Here is a 25,105-nt window from a genome sequence, read left to right as displayed (position 1 = left end):
AAAAAGCTTGATTTTCGGAGGAAAAAAAAAGCGCGGAACGGTCCGAGCGGAATCCCAGCTATCCATCAGAGGGAGGACTCACAATCGGTATCGCGTGGAATTTCGCCAGCGCACAAAAGCCGACGACAATGGTGGATCTGCCAAATCGAGCGGCTTTTCCCGGAGCGAGCCGTTGAATTTTTCAGCGTCAGTTTGATCCCTCGCTACCCATATACGTTCCCACCATCTCCCCCACCTCTCTCTTTCTCGGCGTCTCTCTGCGATTCCGTGCGTGTGTGCTCGCGTGCCGGAGTTGCAAACATTGAAATTAGACATCTGAGGGGTTGGGCCGCGTACATTTGGTCCCCTTCGACTGTCAATTTGAATGCACTTACGGCTTTCATACTCCGAGCGCATGCAAATGCAAATGGAACTTTTATAAAGCTCGAGTTGCCTGCACACTCCGCGCCTTTCTTCCTTGCTCTCGCTATGAAGCTTTGCAAATTTCAGCATTGCTCGCTCTCCCGATCAGTGCGCCGCACAACGCACTACAGTTAGCCCCTCAATTATGCAACGAGCTCCATGGTATATTCAAGAGTGCAATGTGTGCGCGAGAGCTGCAGCGAGCGACAGAGAGAGAGAGACGAAGGAAGTAATCATACGCGACCTCCTGCCGCTGCTTGTACGCACGCGCCGCTTTCGCTGATGCACGATTGAATGACGCGGAAGACACGGAGCGTCGATCCGCGTCGTATCCAGTCGCGCCGCAAGGCAATTAAGCGACCGCTGAGAAGGATTCCTTCATTGTCGTCACGACGATTGTCGCGGAAAGCAATCGCGTCTCGACGACGCAAACCAGGCTCGTCGATCAATCTCTCGAAATTCGCTTTGCCTTGCACGCGCGCGAAATCCCGCCAAATGCTGGTGCCACTCGTGTTTTCTAGCTGCCCGCCTCGTAAAGGCGGCGCTCCCGTCAAACACCGAGCTAAAAGAAGATCACACGCGCGCCTCGCTTCGGCGCGCGGCACTCCGAGAGATTTTCGCGAGAGAGCAATAAACTGCAAATGGAATTTGTCCCGTCGCTCGCGCGCTACTTCTACTTTTATGCGCGCATCATCGTTCGTTACTCGCATCCGTTTCACTTACTCTCGCATCGCTGTTATTATCGCTGCCGGATGGGGTGGGGCCCGGAGAGGAGCTGGCCTGATGCGACTTCGCCGACGCGAAAAGCCCGCGCTTCTTTTATGAATTCGTTAAGTTTTAACGCGCGGATATATCGCCCCCTCCCGCCCCTTGCCGGGGCCTCTCCGCTGTCCACGCACTCGCCTCTTTCTCCGCGCGCGCTAGTCACACGCCTGAGTCAGGCATAGAGACGCGCACTGACTCACGCCCGCGAAGGTGAAGCGACGTAATTACGCAAAATTGATGACTAACGAACATCATCGCCGTTATACAGTATGAATCAGCGCTAATCCGCGCGCGGCCCATTGAATTAAATGTCTAAGAGCGCGCGCGAGGGGGGGAACGTAGCGCTCGCTGACTCATGCAACCCCTTCAGACATGCAGATTGCCGGTTGCTGCTGGTCAGCTGTCTAGCCCTCATCGATCGGCGTCGTCGCGGGGCGAGCGTTGAAAAGTGATTTGCCCCCACCAGCGTACCGCCGCCGTACGCCTGCTTTCTCCTTTCTCGTTGGGCTGCGATGATCGATTGCAGCCTCAGCCGAGCGAGCGGAATCAAGTTTGGCCGAGATAAAACCGCCGCGGCAACAACAAAACTTTCGGCTGCTTTCTCCGGCGCGCGGCCTGTCCCGACCTTTTTGCGCGCTTATTATTTCCCCCCCCCCCCCCCGTGAATTTATCGGGCAATAACAGCTCCTTCCTTCTGTGCGCGGCGCGGCCTTTGATTTAGAGCGATCAGCCGAAAGCGATTGAAAAATTCCCCGCTAGCCGCCGAAGAATTTTCCGATTATGGCTCCTTCTCCGGCGACGGCGGGAGGGAGAGGCCGAGGGTCGAGTTATTGCGCTTTGTACGGCTAAACTTTCGCTTTGTCAGCGAATTTCCGCGCGGCGGACAAAGCGATCGCTCGTTACCGGCGCTGACCCGCGCGCGCCACTAATGATTTATCGCGTGTCATTTGGCCGGCGCGCGACGAAAATATTCGCGGGCGCGCGCGGCCCAGCAGCTGATTTATACTTTGCGCGCGTAAGCCCGCCGATCGCGGCTAAATGACATTTAGCGCGACCGGTGCTTTCAAGTTTCATTCAGCATTTTCCGATTATTTCGCCCGGCGAGCGCGAGCTCGCCTTTCAAAAAGCTTTTAAAAGCAGCTTTTCCACTTACCGCATTATTTAAATTTCGGCCGATTGAGAGCAACGTTAATCCATCGGGACTGGCCGATGTATTTGCTCGGCGGCGCTCAAAGCCGCAAGAATGAACGATGCTATGCTCGTTAAATTTTCGATTCGCCCGGCCGAATCAATTAACTCGCGCGCGCCCGATCCGCACTCGAACACCGAAATTCGGCCGCGCAAAGAGTTATCGTTTGGAATTGCGCCGGCGGCGAGTCGGCTGTTGGCTCGGACTCGCCGCAACAGCTTTCGGCGAAAAGCGCGCCTCAATTTTTGAGAGGACACCGGCGACGGACGTCGGAAAGCAGCTTTCTGGCGCACGCGCCGCTTTTATTTATGCGCCCGCGCGGAAGTCCCGACGACGACGACGACGACGACGACGACGACGACGACGACGTGGCCAAGGCACGAGAATTTATGTGGGCAACGAGCAGGCCGCGCCGCCCAAAGCCACGGATTTTGAGCTCCGAGCTCCCAGACGACCGTCCCTTCTATTCACGAAATGCATAATACGGTCGCGAACGAAGATTAACGTTGATTGCCAATGAAAGCAGCCTCGTCCAGACGCCACAGTCAATTCTAACACCCTACGCTTGCGAATGATTAGCAGCAAAGTGGCTCATTAACGGCGCGAACGATCTGGCGCGTCGCGTTGGATCGTCATCGGAACGAGAGCGGCATGCAAGTCGCACAATGGCACCACAGCCGCAGATTAAGTAGCGCTCGAAGAAAGAAAGAAAGAAAAAAAAAAAAAAAAACAGGCAGTTTGTGGGGCCGCGCACTCGGCGAGGGAAAGAGCGGAAACCAGCTAGAGAGCTGGTCGCGCTGTGGCGAATAAATGGGCGTCGTAGCGCCAGCGGGACAGGTAATAGAGCATAGAGCGCGCGCAGAGCAGCAGCGGGATAATCGGCTTGAGTCTCTTTCTCGTGGCGAGTTAATCGCGGGCGCCGCGAATAATGGGCCTCGCGCTCTCCGGAATTTTTTCTCCTCTCCGCGGCTATCTCGCCTTTGTCCCAGATGCGACTCGGCTTTTACGACGCTAAGTACCCCCGGACCTCGAATTATTACGGCATTAGTCTGCTTTTCTTTTTTCTTCATTGTCCTCCGAATAGATTTCCCGCTCGCATCGATTTGCCGCGGAGTATGTAGGCTAATTTGGAAATCAATAACCGCGCGACCGTGATTTATCTGGCTCGACGTCTCTTCGCGCTTGTGAAACACATTTTCCCCCGAGAAAGTCGGCGTCGACGTTGAAAAGTTTCGTCTGTCGCAATCGCGCCGTAGAAGAGGAGCCCTAATCGGACAAACAATCCGGAATCGCGGCGGCTGCTGCTGCTGCTGTTGCGCTCGACTGATCGGCAGCGATTCGCGACCAGTAAGACGACGAATGAGCCGGCAGAGAATGGCGATGTGCTAATCCAAACAGAGAGAGAGAGAGAGAGAACGAGTCGCCTGGCTACTTTTTCTGCTCTAATTAGCCAGTCGGAGCACCGAGCTTTGTCCGACGTACGTCGCCAGAGCTAGGAGGAGGCATATCGGAGAATAATGAGGAGGATCCATTAGTGTAGGGTGTCAGTGCAGCATTAACTAGTAGGCCGGGCCAGCTGCCAGAATGGCTTGATTAAGCATTGGCTAATGAGCAGGGATTGCCCAGCTCCTATTCCATATACATGTACTTTTGTTTCGATGCTCTCAAAAACTAATGAAAGAAGCAGCAATCTCCAGAGAGGAAGAGAGAGACGCGTGATTTAGACGGGAATAAGGGCGGTCATCAGAGCGAGCGAGCGAGCGAGCAGAAGCACGAGAGTGGAGGTTGGCCCTTGGGGGATTGCCGCCCGTGGCATGCAGCAGCAGCGTAGCCATTACCTAAGTAAGTCGCTGCTAAATTTTTCGCTGAATGGGGAGCCAGCCGGCCGGCTGAATGGAGCCGGCGCGCTCTATCTCGCCGCGTCCGCAAAAAAGGGAAGAAAGACAAGAAAAAAAAAAACAAAGACAAACAAAAGCGAGAGGCGAAGATAAAGCGGAGCACGAAAAGCAGCGGCTCGCTAATCGCTTCTGATGGCCTCCGAAGGGGGATGTTCATTAGCCCACCTGCTCGCCGCTCAATTGGTTTATCTGCTTACGCGCCCCCACGTGTCCGCGCGCGAGCGCCGCCGCGACCTCGATTCTTTAACTCCGGTGGCGGCCCTCGTGAATCAGGCTAAGCCGCCCCGGCGATAACCTGGCGCGCGCTCGGCTCTTCTTTTTAATACAGTGCGCACCGACGGACGGGCTTCATTACGCGGATTATCACATTTCTCGCCCTCCGTTTCTTTTTCTCTCTCTTTCCTTTTTTCTGCCCCCCCCCCCCTCTCGCTCCACCTGCATACCTGCATAATTCCTAATGTACTCTCGCGCCAGAAGAATGGCGCTGTACGCGTCGGAATGAAAAGTAAATAGAAGAAATGGGCGCTGGTTGCGCCGGGTTATAATAACTTGATGGATCCCTGTAAAAAATTGATTGCCGTCATTTGTTGAAGCGAGAGAGAGAGAGAGAGAGAGAGAGAGAGAGAGAGAGAGAGAGAGAGAGGAGAGCTCGTTTAGACTCATCTGTCAAGAAGACTGGCTGGCTGTGAATAGAGCGACCATCATTAATACGAATTTATCGAGTGATTCACTCACCAAGACACAGCTCCTGAGAGAAAGGCGAAGAACAGAAGGAGGAGAAAAAAAACACATTACCGTCTCGTTAAAAATACAAAATACCGCAGTGCTCGCTGCTTGCTACTCGTCGTCTACTCCTCACCGCGCGCGCGCGAGGCTTAACCTCGTTGCCAGTAAAAACACAGGCCGTACATGTGCGCGTTAAGCGTTTGCCCAATGCACTCTTCACTCTTCTCTCTCTCTTTTCCTCTTCCAACTCTCGACTCTCTCTCTCTCTCTCTCTCGCGTCAATGAAGTAGCGTTTCATAATACACGCGCCGAGTCCAGATGAAATCCCATGGAACGTACCGTTACGAAATGCTAAGACGCATCTCGCCTCGACGCGGCTAATTGTACCTGCGTGCGAGCGGCTTTTTCTTCTTCTCCACCGTTTCTTTCGGGCGCTCGATTATTGACGCGCGCCGCCAATTCCGCTTGATCGGCTTACGTAACGTCAGCTTGGTCCGAGTTAATCATGCGTCCCGCGGGCAAATGCCCGACGATAGTGTTTCTCATGATCCCTCCGAGGGAGAAAGTGTCGAGTCGAAGCGAGAAGAAAGCAGGAAGCGCGAGCGTCCGCTCGTACGTTGGGTCGGCGACGTCGCGACGGCAACGATCGCGCAGTATTGCTCGTGACAGGCCGCACCGCGACCCAAATACCCAATTGTACGCGCGATCCGCTCTCGTCGATGTAGTACATCAGGGCAGCGCGCGGTGCTCTCTCGGCGTCGCCTGTGACGCATCCGTCGCCGAAGCGGGCCTCGTAAAAAAAATTACAGCTCAATTTCCCGAATGGCCGGGTCGCGCTCGCGCGTCGATACGTATTGGCGGTCATGTATAGCCGAGGGAGTTGAGCCTCTGGTTTATGCCAGCCGTCAGACCTACCCCTGCCCTCCCCGCGGCCCAGCTATCTGCTCTCCTCGCGATAAAATGCGCTTGCCCGAAATTACTTCTTGTTTGCGCTCTCGTTCCGATGCTATCGGGCCGCCGCGGCGCTTGTGTCACGGTCGAGCGGCCGCTCGTCGCGCTGGAAACAAGTGACGCGCGGATTCGGTTTTGCTCTGCTGCCCGTTTGCGGCGTTTCCTGGCCAAGCACAAGGGAGTCGACGAGCCGAGGCGCTCAGCGGCTATCGACAGCCCGGGCTCGGCAGTCGGCAAAGACGCTTGCCGTGGACGGGTAATTGCTCGTCAATATTCCAACGCGAATAACCACACTGCCGAGAGCACGAGATGAAGTTGACGCACTGCGGCGTTTGTTGCTCGATCAATTGGACTTACGGTGTTTGATGTGGAGTCTGGGCAGCGGATCCATGGGCCAGCAGCCGGCCGCCTGAAGGATGGCGAGGGCCGCCACAACGATGCACGCGATATTGCGCTCCATGGTCCTCGGCAGCAGCAGCTGCGACGACTGGCTTGCGAGCGCGCTGGAGTGCCGATGCTCACTCGCGAGGACTGCCGCGACAAGCCGGTCAGCCTGCCCTCGGCATCACCGTCGTCATCTCCGTTCCCTCGGCTGCCTGCAACACCAATCGAGGATCAATTGCAGCTCCGCGTCACGCTCTCGGCGAGAGAGCCTTTACGTAAGGCGCCGTCGCGTGCATGATTCGGCAATCGGAGCAGTCGCCGCGACGACGACGACAACAAGGAGGTAAAAACGTCGCTCGGCATCGCCAAATCATAATAAATCCGTCTCGATCGAATGGAAAGCGAAGCCGATGGACGGCCGCCACGGCGCGCTTTCACCGCTCGCGGTCGCCGGCGAGGACAGCTTGGCGCGCGCCTGCACCGTCGAAGGACGACGCTCGAGCGGCGGCCAGTTCAGCTCTGCGCGCGAGACGAAGAAAAGAACGCCGGCGCACTCGATGCTTTGTCTCGACGCGAGGCGCGAAAGTTGCCTCTAGGGCGCTCGCCACGCTAAATCGATCGTTTTGCGGGCGCAAAACGTGTCGCCACTTTGCACGAGACTCGCGGGGGGGGGGGGGGGGGGGGGAGACAGCAGCGTCTCGGGCCCCGGCGTCGTCGTCGACACTACGACAAAGATGGGGAGCGCGCCGCCTCAATTTGCAAGCGTAAATAAATTAGAGGCGCCGCGGTGGCGACACGCGACTAAAAACTCGCGGGCGACACGCGTAACAGTAGAATGCGCGACGTAGGCGCGGGCGAACTCGGAGTACCTAAATGATCGGCGCGGCGCTTGCATATGCATGGCGCAGCCAGGCATCGGCGACCGCACTCGTAGTCGGCCTTCTGACCTGAGGGCATATCGTTGACGCTCGGGCTCCTGAATATTCAGCCCCGGCAGCGCCGATCGCCGCCACAATAAACTTGGAGGTCGGGGCGCGAGAGGAGGCAGCGCGCGCCGGAGAGGAATGCTAATACCGGCTCTCGAATGAAAAGCTGCCGGGAGCTTTTATCGCTGCCGTGGCGCGCTCGCGAGCCCGACGCGGAACAATGCGCACGCGACAACATGCGGGCAGCGCGCAGGGGGGCGGGGGACCCCCATAAGGGATCTGCGGCGCGCGCGCGCCTAATGTGTGCACGTCGCCCGCGCGGCTGCTTGTTTTTCGCGCGGCCGCTTGTTTGCCGTGCGCCCCCAGCGCCTCGCCTCGGATGTTAATTGAAGTACGAAGTTGGAGCGCAGTTCGCCTCGGTTATGCTCTCCGCGAGAGGCAGTTTCCAGGCAAGTTTCTTCGCCGGGGCGAAGGCTGTTTTTACAAGCTGCCAACCGGCCCCGACTGACGCGCGCAGCCTGCTAAATTAGCGCGGCGCGCGGGCGCCAGAAAAAGGCAGCGACGCGTGCGCGACATTAAAAGCGACTCTCGACGACGCCGGCGAAGCACGCGCGCCGGGTTAACTTTGTTTTTAATTTGCTACGTGTGCGCGCGCGAGTCGGAATCGACGGGTGCGCGCGAGCGGCGTAGGCGGGCAGAAAGCAAGCCGCAGCAGCTGCGCCGGCTCTGGCTGTCGCCGCGAAATTCATAAATCTGCCGCGGCGACAGCGCCGCGGAAAAACAAAGCCGAGTCGTCGCGCCGGGGGTCGATATTGCGCCCGACTAATAATGAATTCCGCGTGTACGGCCCGCGGCAAGTTGCGCACCCCGATTGAATTCGAAATCAGCCGGCGCCGCCACTGCGTCAGCTTTCGGCAGTGCAAATATCGGTAAATTGGCCGAGTCGCGAGAGGTGGGAGAGCGAAAGGGCAAGTTGGCCGGCTGCGGTGCTCGGAGGAGAGCTCGCTGCTGGATGCAGGCTGACCGAACGCGCCGCGCCCCCGCTCGCCTTGGCGCTCTCGCAACTTGTTGCGCGCCCGAATCCGCGAGCGGCGCCGCGCCATCGGCAGTTTTAATCGCCCGCGGCCTCGGGCTTGGCGGCTCGGAAAATGCACTCGCCGCCGGCGCGTCGCCCCGGGACTGGCATCAAGGGCCCGGACCACGAAGCTCTTCGTCCGCTCGGGCTTTGTCCGAGAGGGCTCCTCGCAGTTCATCGTGCGTCGCGCCCATGTGGCGGCCTCCTCCCCCGGGAGAGCGCGGACGGCCGCCGCGTTGTGTTGGCCGTCGACGCAGTGACCTGTAACACGCGATTGCCGAATCCTCCTCCAGGATCATCCCCCTGCTCCGCCGCTGAACTCGAAGCCTATGCGTGAGCCGGGGAGGAAGCGAGAACAAGCGTCGACAGGCTCGATTCCTAACGAATGCGAGGTGCAGTTGCTTCGGCACTCGGATATTCCAATATCCCGGCCGGAATAAAAGAAGGGCCATTGCACAGCGGACTATCGCGCACGCGGGAGTCGATCGAATAACGCTCTGGCAATATTTATAAAAATTGCAAGGTTCGCGCCGGCGCATTCTCTCTCTGTGCGGCCATAAACTGCGATAGGTCATGAAATTCAATTTCTTACTCGCTCTCCCGCTCTCTTGCACAATGGGCGAAATTCCGGGGCGCGCACTCGCTCTCCCTGTCTCTCTCTAAGGCGAATCGTCGAGGGAAAAATTATTCCATGGAAATTTCGAGATAAAGCAACGGCGCGTGTAAGCTATGGAAAACGCCGCTGCGCGCCGTGTAGTTCGCCTATATGGAAATGTATTCCAGGCAAATTTCGTTGAATGACTGAGACGCCGCCTGCGCCTTCTCCTCCGCGGCTGACTTGGCGCTTGCTCAATATTTTCCTCCTCGGCGCGCCGAAAACCCGGAGGCTCGCGCGCGCGCCCTCGCCAATCGGCATCGCGTTCGTCGACGCGGCCGCGGTAATTGATGGAAAATTGCTTATCATCTGTTAATAATTAACAATGGATGGTGCGCGAGATTAGTCGGCAGCTATAGCGAGCTGCGCGCGTAATCAACGGCATAATTAATTAGTTTGTTAATTCAATGCAACAGCAGCGGGAGCAACGGGAGCAGCGGTGGCAGCGGCAGTAGCAACGGCAACTGCAGCAGCCGCGAGACCGGGGGCAGGGGCGGGCGGTGCCATAATTGCTCCATGCGAATCAGCATGCGGAAACGGTTGATAATGCGCGCAGCCGCGCGTCCCCTTCGATGGCACAATGGGACTGGAGCGGGGCAAGATTTCCGAGCGCTTAGCGGCGAATTATCAGGCGGAGCCGCGTTTGCTTTTCCCAGCAAATCAGCGAAAAGCAATAACGGGCCGGCAGCGACGTCTGCCCGCCGTAAATCGCTCGTCGCGTCCGCGCGCGACCAAAAGCAACGCCGGACAAACGAGTGCGCACCGATCGTAAATCCATCCCTCGAGCCGCTCACTGTTAATCGCATTAACAGGTGCGCGCGATGCAGCCTGCGAGCCTCCCGTTCCATTTGCCTGGCTTTCCCACTTTATCATTCGCCGGTTTATCTCGCACTCTAGCGAGCGACGGAAGGACAGAGACGGATAGACGGCCGACTCGGACAGATGGACGACGACGGCGTCAGCGGATGTTTTGCTGGGCGATCAGCGCTCCGCGCGGCGAGAGAGAGTCTCGCGACGACGCTGCTACTTCGCGTGGCAGCGAGTCGGAGGATAATGGCAGAGGCGGGGCCGCGAGCTGCTCGTCGAACTCCCGAGGTCGCGGCCGAGAATGAAAAGCCGATTGTTCGAGGCGACGTCCGACACTCGGCCGGGGCTCGCTACCGGAAATGACCGATAAGCGATCGCGAGGACGAGAACGGCGACGGCGGCGGCGCCGCAGCCGGCAATCTGGCCAAAGAGCTCTGCCGGCGGCTCGAGATAGCGGCACAGCCGAATTTCGCGGATGAAGGAATTCAGCCGTTTGGTTAGTGCTCTCCCGGCCGCTACCGCGCTACTGCTGATTTCCTCGGGGGAGGATATTCGCCGGGGTGAGACCCTATTACGCTGAAATGGAAATATTCGCGGCCATTACGCCAAGAAGCAGCGCCAAGGAGTGAGCGGATGAAGCTGCCGGCGCTGCTGAAATATCACCGAGTCCGCCGACGGGGGATTCTTTGTTGCATTAACTATTTCTTCGTATTAGCTCGGGCGCATTATTCATGCGGCTTTGTGCCCGGCGAGGATCATCCGCAGTCTTGGAGATTTGCGAGATTAAGCGATCCGGCCGAAAGGGAGCGCGTCGAGGGCGCGAACTCGCGGACGCGCGCCGCATCGCCACCGCCGCCGCCGCCGCCGCCGCCGCCGCCGCCGGAGGAGCTGCGGCCGCGGCGATCTATTGACCAACGCGCGGGCATCGCAACCTACTTCTCGCCCTCGTACCCCACCCCGCGACATGAATAAGTATTCATTTTTCATGCGGCGCTTTTTCCGTCGGAATTTGCTGAATTTATAACCCATGAAGCCGCAGTCGCAGCCATTGTTTGAATAATTCAATCGTAGTCGGTCTCTCTGTCTCTCTCCCCTTGGTCGGCGCAGCCAGCACCGCCATGAATGCATAAAGTCCACCGAGTTTAATTAAAAATTTTCCTCGAAATATTATCCTGCGCGAACGACGTGGATCTCTCAATTGGCGCGGGAGCGGGGCTAAAAATACGCGTGCCCTCTGCGCGGAGAGCGGCGCTGAATTAAAGTCGAGGGCGCGAGCGAAATTGGAGCGGAAAGACAACGGGGAGCAAGGAGGAAAATCAGAGCGAGGAGGGAGAGCCGAGCAGACGGCCGGGCCGCGCGGGGGAGCGAGAGGCGAGCGCGTTCCCGCCGAATCAGCGCGGCAGATAAATCCTCGCGCGCGTGTACGCGCGGCAACATGCACGCCTCCGTCGGCCGGGAAAGCTACACCTTGCGACGGCTTCCTCGGCTCCTCCTCGGCTCCCCGAGAAATAGGAGCAGGTTTAAGCAGGGAATATTAGAGCCCGCCGGGGAGGAGAGGCTCCAGCCGCTCATAAAGAAAGATTCTTTTTGTTTTGGAATTTCATTTCGCCGTCGCCGTCGTTTGCGTCGCGAGTACTGCGATCTAGCCCGAGTTAATAAGGGGCCCGTGAAGGAGAACTGCAGCGAGCCACTGGAATACAAAAGTTACGGGCAAATTTTATCCCCCCTTTTTTTTCGAGACCGAGATATCTCTGCCGGAGAAAAGGAGAACAAAAAGGGGGCAAAAAGGAGATGGCAGGCATTTAAACTTTTCTCTTTACCAAGCCTCCACTCGACACTTCAATTAAAGCCCTCCCACCGCTGCCGTGCGCCCGCTGCTTCGCTGCTTCGAGCTCTTTCGACCTCTTTCGGAATCTTCTTAATGACTGCCATTTTTGTTTGTCCGCAAATTTACTTTCGAATTTGCCCATAATGAAGAGCGAGAGAGAGCTCATTATCAGGCAGAAGCCATTAGCTACCTCGGCGCGCTCGCCGATTACAATTGCCGAGAATTTTTCTAATTAAAATTTCAAGTAGCCGTCGCTACATTTGTCTTTGAGGCTAGGGCTTATTGGCAAAGTTCGGCTGCTGTCCGCGAGCGCGACTGGCTCATTTATCAAATCGACCCGGCACGCATCGAGGAATGCTAGTCGCCGGCTTTTCGCGGCTCGACGGAGCGACAGCTAATTTCCGAGCCGGTCGGCTTGACGCGCCGACCAATTTCTGCGCTCGCTCGCGAAAGCCAGCGCGACTACCGGAGACTCGTCGGCGATGTACGATGCCGGATATCTAGCGCCGGCGCTGCTCTTACAGTGGAAGCGAGATCAAGCCTCGTCGAGAGGAGAGCAGTCAAGCTCGACTCGCTCACTCTCTCTCTCTCTCTCTCTCTCTCTTCAACTCGGGATGTTCTTTATCGGCGGCGCTCGCCAAAGTGGTGATCTTACATTCAATCGGGTCGGCGTACGCGCTTGGCCAGCCCGACGCTGGCCTGGGGTATGCATTATTCTGGCCGAGCTCTCAACTATTCCATCATCTCTCGCGAGCGAGCCAATTTCCCGGCTAGGCGCGCGTTCGGCGCTGCGTCGACGAGCCTGACATTAAGGACGAGACAAGTCGAGCAGCAGCGGCTGGCGGGGCGCTGCCTGCCTCTTTGTCCCTTGCACGCGATAAAACTACCGGCTCGGCCGGTTCCCGCTCCCAAGGTGGACGAGCTCCCCCTCGCGACTCCTCCTCTGCCGCCGCCATGCGGGAGACGTTGCGTGGAAAGAGTGCGGAAAAAACGCTTAATTGAAGCTCGATTCGCGCACGCGCGCGCTTTGTCCGTAGCGAGCCCGTCGGCCTCGATGAATTATGCAGCCCGAGCTTCGCAGCGGCTCGGAGGACAGGGGACTTTGGCGCCGCGGAGCGCTTTCCCCGCCGCAGCTCGCGAGGCCAACCGTTCCGATCGGAGGCGCGCGACCGCACTTCGCGCCGCGATCTTCCGCTCGGCCGCCAACTGCATGCCTCGCGCGTCAAATATTAATTTGCCGACAGACGCTCGCGCGAATACGCGACAATGTACGCGCGCCGAGCGCTAGCTCGTACATCAATTTGTCGATATAGACGCGCGTGGAAAACTGCAGCGGCCGAGAGAATTCTCTGCCGGTGTGGCAGGAGCCGGGCAGAGAGGGAGGGGGAGGAGAGTTCTGGAATTAAACGAGAAAGCGCTCTCCTAGAGCGGCCAATAAATTGCTCAACGTCTCGCTGCCAGCAGATAACGCGCGAGCCGCAGCTCTTCTCGCGGAGGGAGGCAGATGCACTGGTGTGTGCGCGTGCGCCCTACGATACGAGATAATGAGCCGACTCCTTTTCCTTTTTGCTTCCGAGGCTGCGCGCGTTTGTTTGCTCGCTCCCGTTTAATTGCAGCCAAAATGAGAGAGAGAGAGAGAGAGAGAGAGAGAGAGAGAGAGAGAGAGAGAGAGAGATGGAGGGAGGGAGGACGGAAATTGAATTAGCGTGCGTTGTCGCTGAAGGTCTTGGGAACAGATTGGCTTGTTACGGGGGAATGGCTCGGGCCGCAGCCGGCTGAACTCGGCGAATATCCAGCAGCGCGGCAGTCGAACGGCGAAGGACAAAGCGATCGAATGTTAATGCAATCAGTCTGCCGGGCGATTAGTTGGCGCGGCCCCGGGAAAAACCGGGCTGCCCTCGAGCCGCGACCAAACTGATGGTTCACCTGTTACGCCTGCGCCACGTCGCGCTCGCCCTGGCTCGATCAATTCGAGCTCGCAGCTCCGCATAATTAGTTGTGTGAAATTAATTTGTTTGTTTCGTCGGTCGCATGCATGCGAATGACGCGGCCGCTGAAGCGGTCGATTTATCAGAGCACTCCGCGAATCATAGAGCTTTCGGCCGATATATCGCGTCCGAGCCGCGCAAATTAATGCGAAAGGAGAGAGAGAAGAGAGAGAGAGAGAGAGAGAGAGAGAGAGAGAGAGAGAGAGAGAGAGAGAGAGAGACGCGCTGCCGAGGGCTCGAAGGGTCGATGAACAACGCGCGCGCGACAGATGCGGCTGCTTTCGCGGAAAAAGCTACGCGATTAGCTCGGCCGGGTTAACTTTGAGAATTAATCGGGTTTAAGCGGCCAATTAATCCGCAGGCTGCATCGTGCAGCAACGCGCCGGGGTTACACGCGCGCCCGCTGAAAATCCGAGCGGCGCCCCGCGCCAATGAAAGAGGCACTTCATTATGGCTGCTCCCTCGCCAGCTCGACTTGTTTGCGCTAATTAAGGCGAATCAATGGACCTATCACTGAATCGTGCCGGCGCTCCGGGTCGCCAATTATAAATGCATACACGCATTGTCGGCACTTTCCATTGCAAATCCGCAGGTTATCGACTCGGCGGCGCTCAACTTTCAGCTTTTTCCTGCTGCGCCAATCTCAATCGAATTCCACCACCACTCTTTTACCTTGACGTCGTTCATTTTCAACACAGCTTCGTGCATTTTTTCGACACATCGAGACAAACATCTCTACCAATGCTCAAACCAATGTGCTAGTTTTTTCAAAGGTTTTCGAGCATTTCGTGAAAATTGCGTTGTTCTTTGAAAGCAAATCTCGGCAACCAAATCGGGAGGAACTCTTCTACTTGAAGTCTAAAAATATTAATAGGGAGATTTAGTTTATTAGTTAGTGACAATTTTATCGCGATTTTTTATAAACATTAGCCTACAGCTAATAGAGTTGAAATTTTATCTAAAAACTTTTTGTTCCAACTTGGTGTTCCTTGGCATTTTTACTGTTGAAAACGACGATAAAAACGCGTGATTTACTGAAGAAGAGGCGTAGTAAGCAATAAACCAAGTCAACACACATCGAACCTTTTCAATATAGAAAAAGTTTATTGCAATCCATGTTGGTCAGAATACTAGTCCGAGTATGAAAGTTAAACAGAATTCACGATACGTTTATTCAGATGAAGAAAAAGTACTAGAATCACAATCAAATGTAAAAATCTAATCAGATATCAAGTAATCAAGAAGATTGTGCACTGATAAATCATTCATTTGTTATTTCGGGCAATAGGAAACTTAGGAATTGGGAAAATTGGCGTTGTCTTATAAAGTCGTATATATATTCGATGAGTTTATATCATAAAATTAATTGCAAAGGGCTTGCTATTGTCGTACGTTTAAATAATATCACTTACAATAATAAAATACTAACAGAATACCCGACGAAACACTGTTCGCTCTAAAGGGTACGTCATAACTATCCATCATACTGTGAGCCGAGACAAGCTAGCACAAGCCAAAGGCGAATGTTTTCTGATAGCTTAAGTCAAGTACTGCGAACGTTCGAAATCCAAAGAAACCTCATATACATAATACACTGTTCTTTTCAAGTATGCATTTTGATTTTGTGATGTACTAAAAAGAGAAACTGGATTGACGATTTTTCAACTAGGTCAATAAAACCTATTATGACTCCGGTACTATATATTTACGGTACACGAAAGAAGGTTCTGGGCGGAAAACACTCCTTTAAACGTTTGCTTCGAACTGGTTTAGTTGTAAGCGGACGCTAAAAAAGTTGATGGAATTGGTATTAACAAATAAGATGGTTTTTACTAATAATATTTTTAAAGTTTGTTACGAGCACTCGAAATTTATAAGGTTATTCCGACAGGTTCGGTGGTTACCGAGACATTTGCTTTCAACAAGAGGGCCATTTTTGCGAAATTTTAATGGTTATCGAGAATTGGCAGAGATGTCGATCCCAACGTGCCCGATAACCGTAGCAAGCGCGATGAAAATCGATGACGCCGCGGTGAAAAAAAGCGTCAAAATTGGACTGGCTGTGCCGGAGAAAAATGGCGCGCACCGCAAGTGAACCGCGAATAGAGCGCGCGGCTGTACCGCGGGCAAATAACGCGGGCAGATAATAATTTTCGTACGGTAAAAGTTGAAAAATGGAAGCGCTAGGAGCGCGCGAGCGCGGATTGAAGTTGCCTCTCGCGCGCTTGTTTGTTGGGTTGAACTTTGGCGCACTCGCCGAGGCACGCAGGCGGGCGCGCTTTGCGCTTTGCGTTTCGCGAGCTGTTGCGCGCGCGGTATACGGGATACTGGCCCTCTTCCCGCGGGCTTCCCCGTCTCGCGATGAATTCGTCGTGCGAGGGCGCGGCGCGGCCGCCAACGAATGCGAGTCTTGGAAAAGTTGGCCTCGGCGCGGAACGCCGAAGACTGCGAAGCAACGAGGGCTCGCGGTCCGAAGCCGCGGTGGCCACTGGGGCTGCTGCGCCGGCAGCGCGCCAGAATAACCGCTCGCACGCGTGCGCGGAGGGGCAAGTTTGCATGCTCGCGATCGTTATCGCACGCGAGCGGGCATCTCTGAACTGGCTCGCTCTCTCTCTCTCTCTCTCTCGGGCTACGTGCTCTCATCAAAAGCGCCGGCTATCGGTAGCGGGCAATCTCGGGGCTCGCACGCGCGCGGCCGGAGGAGCGAGCGTCGATTAGGATCGTCCGAAAGCAAGCGAGCCGGGCAAGGATTGAAATTCGCCTTTTTCCACTCTGGATCCGCCGCAATCTGCCTCGGTTTTCGATGTGCGCGAATTTATCGGTCGTGGCGGATCGCCGCGCGGCACTCTCGCTCGCGCCGCGTCCGCGGCGAGCATCGATTGGCGATAAAGGCCCGCGAGGATATGAGAGAAATACCTCGGGGAGCGCGCGCGCGCGCGCGCTTCGCTTTTCGTCCGCCGCGCGCAAAGTTTCGCAATTAACATGCGCGCCGCGCCGAGTTCGCGCCTGCCTTGAGCCTTTAATTTCCACGGGAGCTCGCGGCTCCAAGATCGATCGCTCTAATTGCCAAGGAATGACTCGACTACCCAGCTGCAGCCAAAGCAAATGGACTGGCGCGCTCGTTATCCCCGGCAGCCTTCGCGTATCGTTCCGAATCATTCGCTGATTGCAATTACCAGCCGAAAGAAATGCAGCCGTCGCATCGGCGCGAAAGCCCGCGTCGACGGATTGATTTATCATTTCAATACTCGCGCGCCCGGAGAGAAGTGCGACGTGTAAAATTCCCGGCAAGTCGACGACGAGGACGACGGGCACGACGGTCTGGAAATTTCATATTAAAGCAGCTGTGAGAGCGGACGCGCCGCGGTGCCGCCGTCCCGTAAAGTCAAAATCGCTTCTGAATGCGAAAGTCACTCGAGGAAATTGAATATTTCAGCAATAATAAAAGCAAACGAGGGGGAGCGCGAAATAAAATAAGCTCGGCCGAAGCAAAGTTTGCTCTGCAAATAAAAGGCGAATGATTTGGAGCTGGTTTGCAAAGTTGGCGATAACGGTGGCACAGCGGCGGCGGCGGCGACGGCGGTGGCGGCAGCGGCACGTAAGAAATTAAACCGGCCGAGAGGAATCATTGTCTCGTTTCTTCCTCGTTGCCAGAGAGCGGAGAGCGGACTGCGGGGCAATTTATCAGGGCGGGCAAAGTTGGCGAGCGGCGACGAGTTCATTTTGCCAAGAACGAGATGCGCAAGGCTGATGGAGCGAGGAGACGACGCGACGCCAGCGGAGTCAATGAACGCGCGCGAGAGAAGGACGAGGAGGACCGTTATGCCGGGCTATATATCTGCACTTCCGGACTCGGGCGCGCGAGCCGCTCGTCCACGCCAGAATTAATCTGCCTGCCGGCGAAAGACCGACGCGATGCACTTTATCCGCAAACGAATGCTCGGATTGCGTGTCGCACCCGGCGATTGCCCGCGCGGCTCTTATTGAATTTGCGGCCCGGCGTGGAATCGATCGGACGCAAGGGCGTGCACCAAGGCGAGCGACTTGCCGGCATGGCGACGGACCTCTTTGGCCTGCGTCGGCTCGTCGGCCGAAAACCCGAGGACGCTACCGAGCTGCAGCTGGCCGCGTGCGCGCGACAGTCCAAATTCATTCGAGCGGCGAGCTCCTTTTCGTCGCCTCCGTAGAGCAGCAGCGCTCCATTTCGGAGAAATGTATCTTCCACCGCCGCGTTTACCGTAATACCGCTTGATTTTTACAATCGTTCGAGCGGACTTTCTCGTCGGAAGCAGCTTTCGCGAAATCAGCGGATTGGATCGGCGGGAATAAAGCCGAGATTTCAGCGGCCAATTGAAATCGCGAGGTCGCCAGCGTCGAATACAGAAAAGCCGCGCGCAGCTCTCTCGCACAGCGCCGCATTTGTTTAGGCAAATGGAATATCGAACTCGCCGGCGGCCAGTTGAAATAATGATGCGCATCGGCTTCCCATCGTCATCTGATTTCACCAATGGCGTACGCGATTTCAGCTCTGCGCGCTCTAATGAAACGAATACCCTTGTTCGGACTGCTGCGGCCTCTGCGCGCGCTCGTCCGAATCCGCTCGTTAAATCCTCGCGAACGCGAGAGCCTTTATAGCTTTTCATTGTGACATGCGCGAATTACGCGGGACGAAAAAAAAGACAAAAAGGACAAAAGTGCGAAAAACGAGGTGGTCGATGAAACGGGGTGGGGGGGGGGGGGGGGAGCCTTTCACCAGAGACAACGGTAGAAGCGCAAGCCGAGTGAGTAAAGAGGCGCAGAAGTCGGATATCAGACGGTGTGGGGTGCAGCGACCTATCCGGCAACGATAGGCCGCTGCGCACCTGCGGCCACAAATTCAACGGCGCCGCTGCCTGCGCTACACTGCTGTCCTCTCGTTATCTTGCATGATTCCGACCGAACGACCATGGGGTCCCGCACGATCTGCCTTTCGTCTCGCATCGCGCTCTTTCCCCTTTAGCCGCGCGCGTAAACGCGATAATCCCGTGATAATTCGTCGGCGGCGAGTCGACGTGCCACTCCGGTCCAGCGCGCTCGTTGAAAAACAAGGGCGGATTTCTGGAGGACGATCGCGGCCTCAAAGTGCATCAAACGTATCTCACGCGAATGCAGGCGACACTCGACGATCGACCAATGAGCGGCAAGCACGACGCTTCCACTTGCTCGTTCGTCCAGTGGCGAAACAACTTTGCCCATTTATCGGCAATCTGGGTTTTTCAATCTGCAATCGAATTTGGCTGGAAGCGCCAGCAGGTACGGGGCCGGATGCCGGTGATTCACGCGACTCCTTTAACGGAGCCAACTTCGGAACTGCCAGCAGAGCGGACAGTCGGTGGCGCGCTCGATTTTCATCCGTCGCGGTTGGGCTCTCCGTGCGATTTGTCGCGCGGCTGCATTCCCTCGCGACTAAAAACCGGCCGATCGATATTACGTGACGGGCGCTACTGCGTTTCACCGATTATCCGTAGGCACGCCTCGTCCATCGACGCGACCGTCAATTGATGCACGCGCGCGCGCACCTCCACGCCAAGATTAATGAGCTATCCGTTTTATTGATGGAGCGCGTCTGTAAACACTGCAAATCCGTTCTGTCCGCGCTCTCTCCTCCGCAAGCGCAAACACGCGCCCGATAAAAATGCTCGCCGGATCGCTTTAATAGCCGCGCGCGGTAAAATATTTCGCAACAGCGGCGGCGGCGGCGGCGGCGGCGGCGACCAGCTCGGCGATAAAGCTCGGTCTGCGAATCTTTAATTACGACCGCAAGGAGAGGCACCGCTGCGCGTCGTCGTGGCGCAATAAAACCGGAGGATGACCGACGCCGCGGAAACTTGCCGAAACAATCCGCAGATAAAGAAACAGAAGGAAGAGAACAGGCAAGAGACAGGCGAGCGAAAAAAAATGCGCATAAATCGCCGGCAGCGGAACGACAAATAGCTTGGCCGCGCCGTTGCGGCAAATTAATGCACGCATTCCTTGAGCCTCTCGGCTCCGGGTTTCGCGCGCGTGGCAAGCTGGCCTCTTTGTCGCCTTGCCACGATGAAAAGATGACTCGCCGCGGCCGTCGCCGGGTGCATCCAATCAAACGAAAAGCAACTTGATTTTTGCATGCAAGACTCGTCGCCAGTTTCAGCGCTGGCGAGCGTGAATGGGCCGAGCAAGCCGCGCGATGCCGCGCGCTCGATCCATTAACGAAATTATATCCGCGGCGCGCGTTCGCCCAGGCGGGCAAAGCGACAGAAGCCAGCGGGACTATCGACCCGTCGATTTTTATCGAGCGGGCGGGCAACCGAGCGACCGAACGACAACGACGTTCCTCGGAGCGAGGCGGGAAAGCAGCCGCGGAATTAATCGAAATAGAAGGGCACAAGTCAATGAGCGCCGAGCTTTCGGCAAACATAACGTTTCATTAAGAAGAGCCGGGAATTAATTGCTCTCGTGCGGCGCCAAAGGGACCACAATTCGGATGAAATTCGCCGCCGCCCGCGGCCATAATGGATAATAACGGCCAACGGACTTGAATGCTCGAACTTACTCTCTCTCTCTCTCTCTCTCTCTCTCTCTCTCTCTCTCTCTCTCTCTCTCTCTCTCTCTCATCTCTCTCTCTCTCTCTCTCTGTCGTCCCATGGTAACGTACGCGCAAATATACGTGGCACTGCACGCCCGCGGAAAATACCTTGATTTTTTTCGAAATACGTCGAGACAGGGACGAAAAAGCGAAAAAGAGAGAGAGAGGGAGAGGGACTCACGCACGTGTGCTTGTGCAATGCGCGCCGACCGCAGCAGCGCATTAAAGCAATAACCTGCACTCTGTCCTGCGCGCGCTCGTTATATATACTATGACGAAAGTTTTCGCGCGTTTTAGAGGCCGCAAATTACCTTTATGTATTCTCTGTGTACACAGCCGCGGCGACTACGGGGAAAAAAACAGCGTCGACGACGATCTCCGAGTTAATTGCAAAAACGAGGCGAAATCGAATTTCACTTTTAGCGAGCCTAGTGCACCCCCCCCCCCCCCATCTATACCCCACAGTCGAAATTTATGCGAGTTTTGCCGGGGCGCTGCTCAATTTCGCATGATAATATCGCTATGAGCATAAAACTTTCAACTGGAATGATTAATTCATCAGAGCCGTGGGAGGAAGGAGGAAAAAAAGAGTAAACACTGGCGGCAGAAAGCCTCGTAAATTCTCGAAATTCTTCTGCAACGAAACTTTCAAGCGAATGGGCAAACGGGAGAGGCAGCGAGGGCAGGGGAGAAAAAAAAACGAGAAGGAAAGGCGGAGGAGCCGAGCGAAAGGTGATGCGCGCCCGGCACTTTCAGCTTGGCCGCGGCGCAATAACACACAACAATCGGAGGCGCTGTCAGTACTTGCCCTTTCCGTCGAGGAGAGCGGACGAAATCGATGCCCCTTCCGAGTCTGTAAATTAAGCAGCCGACAGAACAATGGAAGGGAGAAAATTATTGAGCGTTCCGTGAGTTGCAGCGCGGCCGAGAAAATTTCTCAGTTCCGCGAGTCATATTGTCTGGTCGGGAATGCTGCGCCAGGGGGAGGCCACGTACACGCAACGCGGGTTCGAAATGATCGGCACAGCCGCCGCCGAAGGCTAACGGCGGATCGGCGTTAATGAGCGCTGGTATCTTCGCCGCTCGAGCGGTCCGCTGTTGCAGATCGCGCTTGCGCGAAACGGGCGTCCCCGCGGGCAAAAATCGCGAGCGCTAATCAAGGCGAAACGCAGCGGCAGCGGCGGAGGCGGCAGCGGCGGCGGCAGCGGCGGCGGCTGCTGCACGGGAGAGATAGCTGGGCGGCCGCGCTAACGAGGCGTGCGCAATCTCGGCCGATCTCCCGGCGACGCACAATGGGCTGCTGCGGCGGCCTCGACGACTCCTACGTGCCTCGAGGACGAGGCGGTGTCGAATTGTTGCCGGGCCTGGCGCGCCACGCGCTATTTTAACGAAGTCGCGAGGAGCTGCCGTGCGCGCCGCGCCGATAATGCCGCGTGTTTATTGCGACGGCCGCGGCCGGCGCGGGAGGCGCAGCCGCCCGGCAGAAGAAGCAGACCGTGATTTACGGGCGCCGCGTCGGCAGGCGAAATTGATTCCGAGGCGAGTTCTCGTTACAGCCGCGTCGCGGCTCTCTTTCTATATTCCAGCGGGCCGTGAGTGATTCACGATCCGGTGCGCGCGCGCGAGTTATCGACGTCTCTCTCGGCCGGCTACCGATCGATCCGATCCCCGCCGCCCGGTCGCATTAACGCGCGAGCTCGTTAATATCGATCGCCAGGCCGTTTTCGGGCAGCCGGGCCTCGGCGCATCGGTCGCGACATGCCGCTTAGCAGCCTGGCCGGCGCGCTAAATAAGAAGCGCGCGCGGCCGGGGTCGATATCCATCGGGCTATCGGGTAGCGGCCGGCTGACAAATGGCTGGCGCGCTGGGAGGAGGCAAAAAACGAGGAGGCCGAGAGCGCCGATCGATGGAGGCGCTCGCGAGCGGAAGCCTCGGGGACGACGCGCCGCGGGGGGGAGCGCGCGCCCGAGCGGAACTCGACGACGGCGCGCATCAGCCACGGCCGAGTGCGCCGCCGACGACTTGCAAAAGAGCTTGCGTCCTCGAGCTTTCGCCGCTCCGTTGCGTCGCGGTCGCGCTCGGCTGTCTGCCGGCCGGGAGGCGCTGCCCTCTCTGTTCGCCGCGCGAGAAGCCAACTGAAGCGCGAACGACGCGCGATCGCCGCGCACTTGGCGGCCGTCGGCCGAACGTATGCGCCGCGCGCCTTTCGTTTGGCGGGGCAGGCCGCTCGTTTCGTTTTACGAGCTTCAGCGCCGTCGCCAAACAGCCAGCGCCGGTGTGTAACTCCCAGCCCGATCCGGCTGTCCACAAATTTATGCTTTTTTACGTCTTTCTCCGGCCCCGACGTTTTACGTAAGTGCCATTATCTTTGGCTCTAGCTCGCTTATGTAAATGCGCCGTATGCTAAGTAGCGACGGCGCGCGCGCGCGAAAGAGAGAGAGACAGAGCGAGAGTACTTTCCTATTTAAATGGCATCGCGATGAGGTAGCGAAAATTCATTCGTAATAACTCAGCGATACGGCCATTTTTCAGCGGCCGCTTGGAAAACGAAGAGGAGCAAGTTGCGAGAGCAATCGAGTTTGTTTACAACGCGAGAAAACTTTGACTGTATATATGCATCCAGGCTGATTCGCAGAACGGAGATCCATTAATTTTCCACGCGACTCCGAAATAAAGCGTGCGGCGAAAGCTGAAATATCGAGCTCCGATTGCTTTGCCGATGAGTCGATGGCTTTTTTTCAACGAAGCGCGCCGCGATTTCCAAGAAAACATAACGAGAGGCGCATCAGGGCAGTCGTGCTGCAAAAAGGAAAAGAGAATTGACGCACTCGCGGCAAAGGGCGGGATCGCCGTCAAACAAACGAGCTATTAGGGAGACTCAAAGAACATTGAAACAAAAAGCGAAGGGAGAGAGAGAGAGAGAAACGATTTGTCGAGTCGACGATAATCATCTACAGCCCCACTCGGGGAAAAAAAAACTCCGGGCGAGCTTTTCCTCTCGAAAACGCACGCGGCACGCGTGGGAGGGCCGAGGGGCGGACGAGAGTGGCGATCCGGCGACGCGCGCGAGCGCGGAAAAGAGGATTGCCGGAGCGATGAGCGAGCGTATTTTTGCACGGGCGGGCAGACGACGCGCGCGACAGAGAGCGAGAGAGATCGAGATAAGCCCCGCCGCCGCAGCTCCCCGCGGAACTCGTTAAAAAGAGAAGCGAGCGAGTAAAATAAACAGCGATATAACGATGACTGGGACGAGGAGGAGGACAGGAGCGCCAGCACATTCTCGTCGACGAGGTCGTTCGCGTGGTAGCTCTCGGCGAAATTTACGATCGGGCGCGCCGAGGACTAAACAACAATAGTCGCGCTGGAAAGCTGGCGCGAGGAAACCGTCGCGCGCCGCCGACAAATTGATCTTGGCCTCGCTCGCGCTGCTTTTAGCTCGACGGCCGCGCGCTCCGCCGTTAAAAATAACGCTCGCCGAAAATTTATCGCGCGAGCCGTCATTTGTCAGGGCTTATTTATCGGCCGAGGCGGCAACCTCGACGCCGACGACCGGGCGCTTAACGAGAGCCGACGTTAACGCGCGCGTGGCTGGCGCGACGTGGCCAAGACGCCGAGGATCCGATTCGTGACGGCTCCCAGGGGACAGCGCCGCGCGCCCCATCATCGCGGCTCCGAAAGACACGCGCTTTGACAACGGGACGCGAGGATGCTTGAAGCTCGCAAACAAGCCGGATGCGGAACACGGAAGCTCTATACGGCGGCGAGCCGCCAGGGGAGAGCCAACTTTCCAAGCGCGTAATCTTTAATATCGTCGTTACGCAAGGGGCTGCTTAATTAACTCGGTCTGCGGCTGCTACTTGCGCAACCCGTGGCCGCCGCCGAGCGCGCTCTCTATCTGTGTACTACGGCGAGTCTCGATAAGAGCCTTTGCCCCCCTCCTGCCGCCTCGCGCAGCCGAGAAAATTGACTGGGAAAGCTAATCGGATGCCGATGAACGGCGCGGCGCGTGGATTTACGAGCCGTCAGGTTGGGCCCGGGCAGGTGCGCGCGGGGAGGCCGAATCAAAGCGCCAGCTCATAAATTCGTCGTCACGAGCTCGGTCCGAAAAAGGGGCGCGTGCCGCTACAATGCGCCTCGCCCGCGTTATTTATCGCCTCTTGCACTTTCCAGCGGCGGCGGCGGCAGCAGCAGCAGCAGCAGCAGCAGCAGCCGCGAGGCGTGCTCTCGCATTAATGCCTCCGACAGACTCCTGCCGGCAGAGTGCCGCCGGGGACGCCCGAAATTTCCAGCGATCGTGGGAAATTCGCCGCTGCGCACTTCTCCTCTCCCGCCTTTATTTATCTTTCCGCGGCGCGCCCTCCCCCCGTTTAACCGCCACTCGCGATTTTTCCCTCCGCGAATCGGCTTCCGGCGCACGACCTCCTCCCACGACTATGGCAAATATCCACCGCGGTCGCGTTCGCGTCGACATTCGAGAGTGCGCGCTCGGAGAGTCGCAACGACAATCGGACAATGACGGCACTGGGCCCCCGCGTTCGTTCAGCGGTAAAGCCGTCGGCAGCGCGAGAGAAACCGGGAATCGCAGTCGGTGGTGCGGGCAAGCGAGCAGAAACAACAAACAGGTGCGCGAGCTAAGCCCCGCCGCGAGCCGAAGGAGCGATCGTCGCTATGTATAGGCACGCGCCGGAGTAAAGCGCGTGAAAGCCCCTCCGCTGCGCGCAGCGAGCGTTTGCACCCGGCATCCGCTGCGATCCGCCGAGAAACGTGCGGCTTCGGCGGAGCACAGGCGGCCAAGTCGATTAGTCGCTGAAAAGTTTGCGACTAATTTGCGAAAAGTCCGGCGAAAAGTTTGCGGCCCGTGGCTTTGGCTGAAGCTCGATCGCCGCCGTACCCCTGCGGCCGTTATT

The 25,105-nt window shown here is 57.0% G+C and overlaps 1 protein-coding gene across 2 annotated transcripts in view; it reads right to left on the bottom strand.

The window, feature by feature from the left end:
• The window catches only part of LOC131668911 (semaphorin-1A-like), a 100,983-nt gene that overhangs the window by 59,039 nt on the left and 16,839 nt on the right, over positions 1–25,105 (bottom strand). For both annotated transcript variants that reach the window (XM_058943393.1, XM_058943394.1), the window contains exon 2: positions 6,289–6,527. In XM_058943393.1, coding sequence (XP_058799376.1) covers positions 6,289–6,391 — 103 coding nt within the window. In that variant the 5' untranslated portion in view covers positions 6,392–6,527. The remainder of the gene's footprint in view (positions 1–6,288; positions 6,528–25,105) is intronic.

The sequence above is a fragment of the Phymastichus coffea genome, unplaced genomic scaffold (genome assembly GCF_024137745.1).
Source record: "Phymastichus coffea isolate CEN01 unplaced genomic scaffold, Cenicafe_Pcof_1.1 PCOF00085, whole genome shotgun sequence".
Lineage (NCBI taxonomy): Eukaryota > Metazoa > Arthropoda > Insecta > Hymenoptera > Eulophidae > Phymastichus > Phymastichus coffea.
This window is presented reverse-complemented; position numbering and strand designations above follow the sequence as displayed.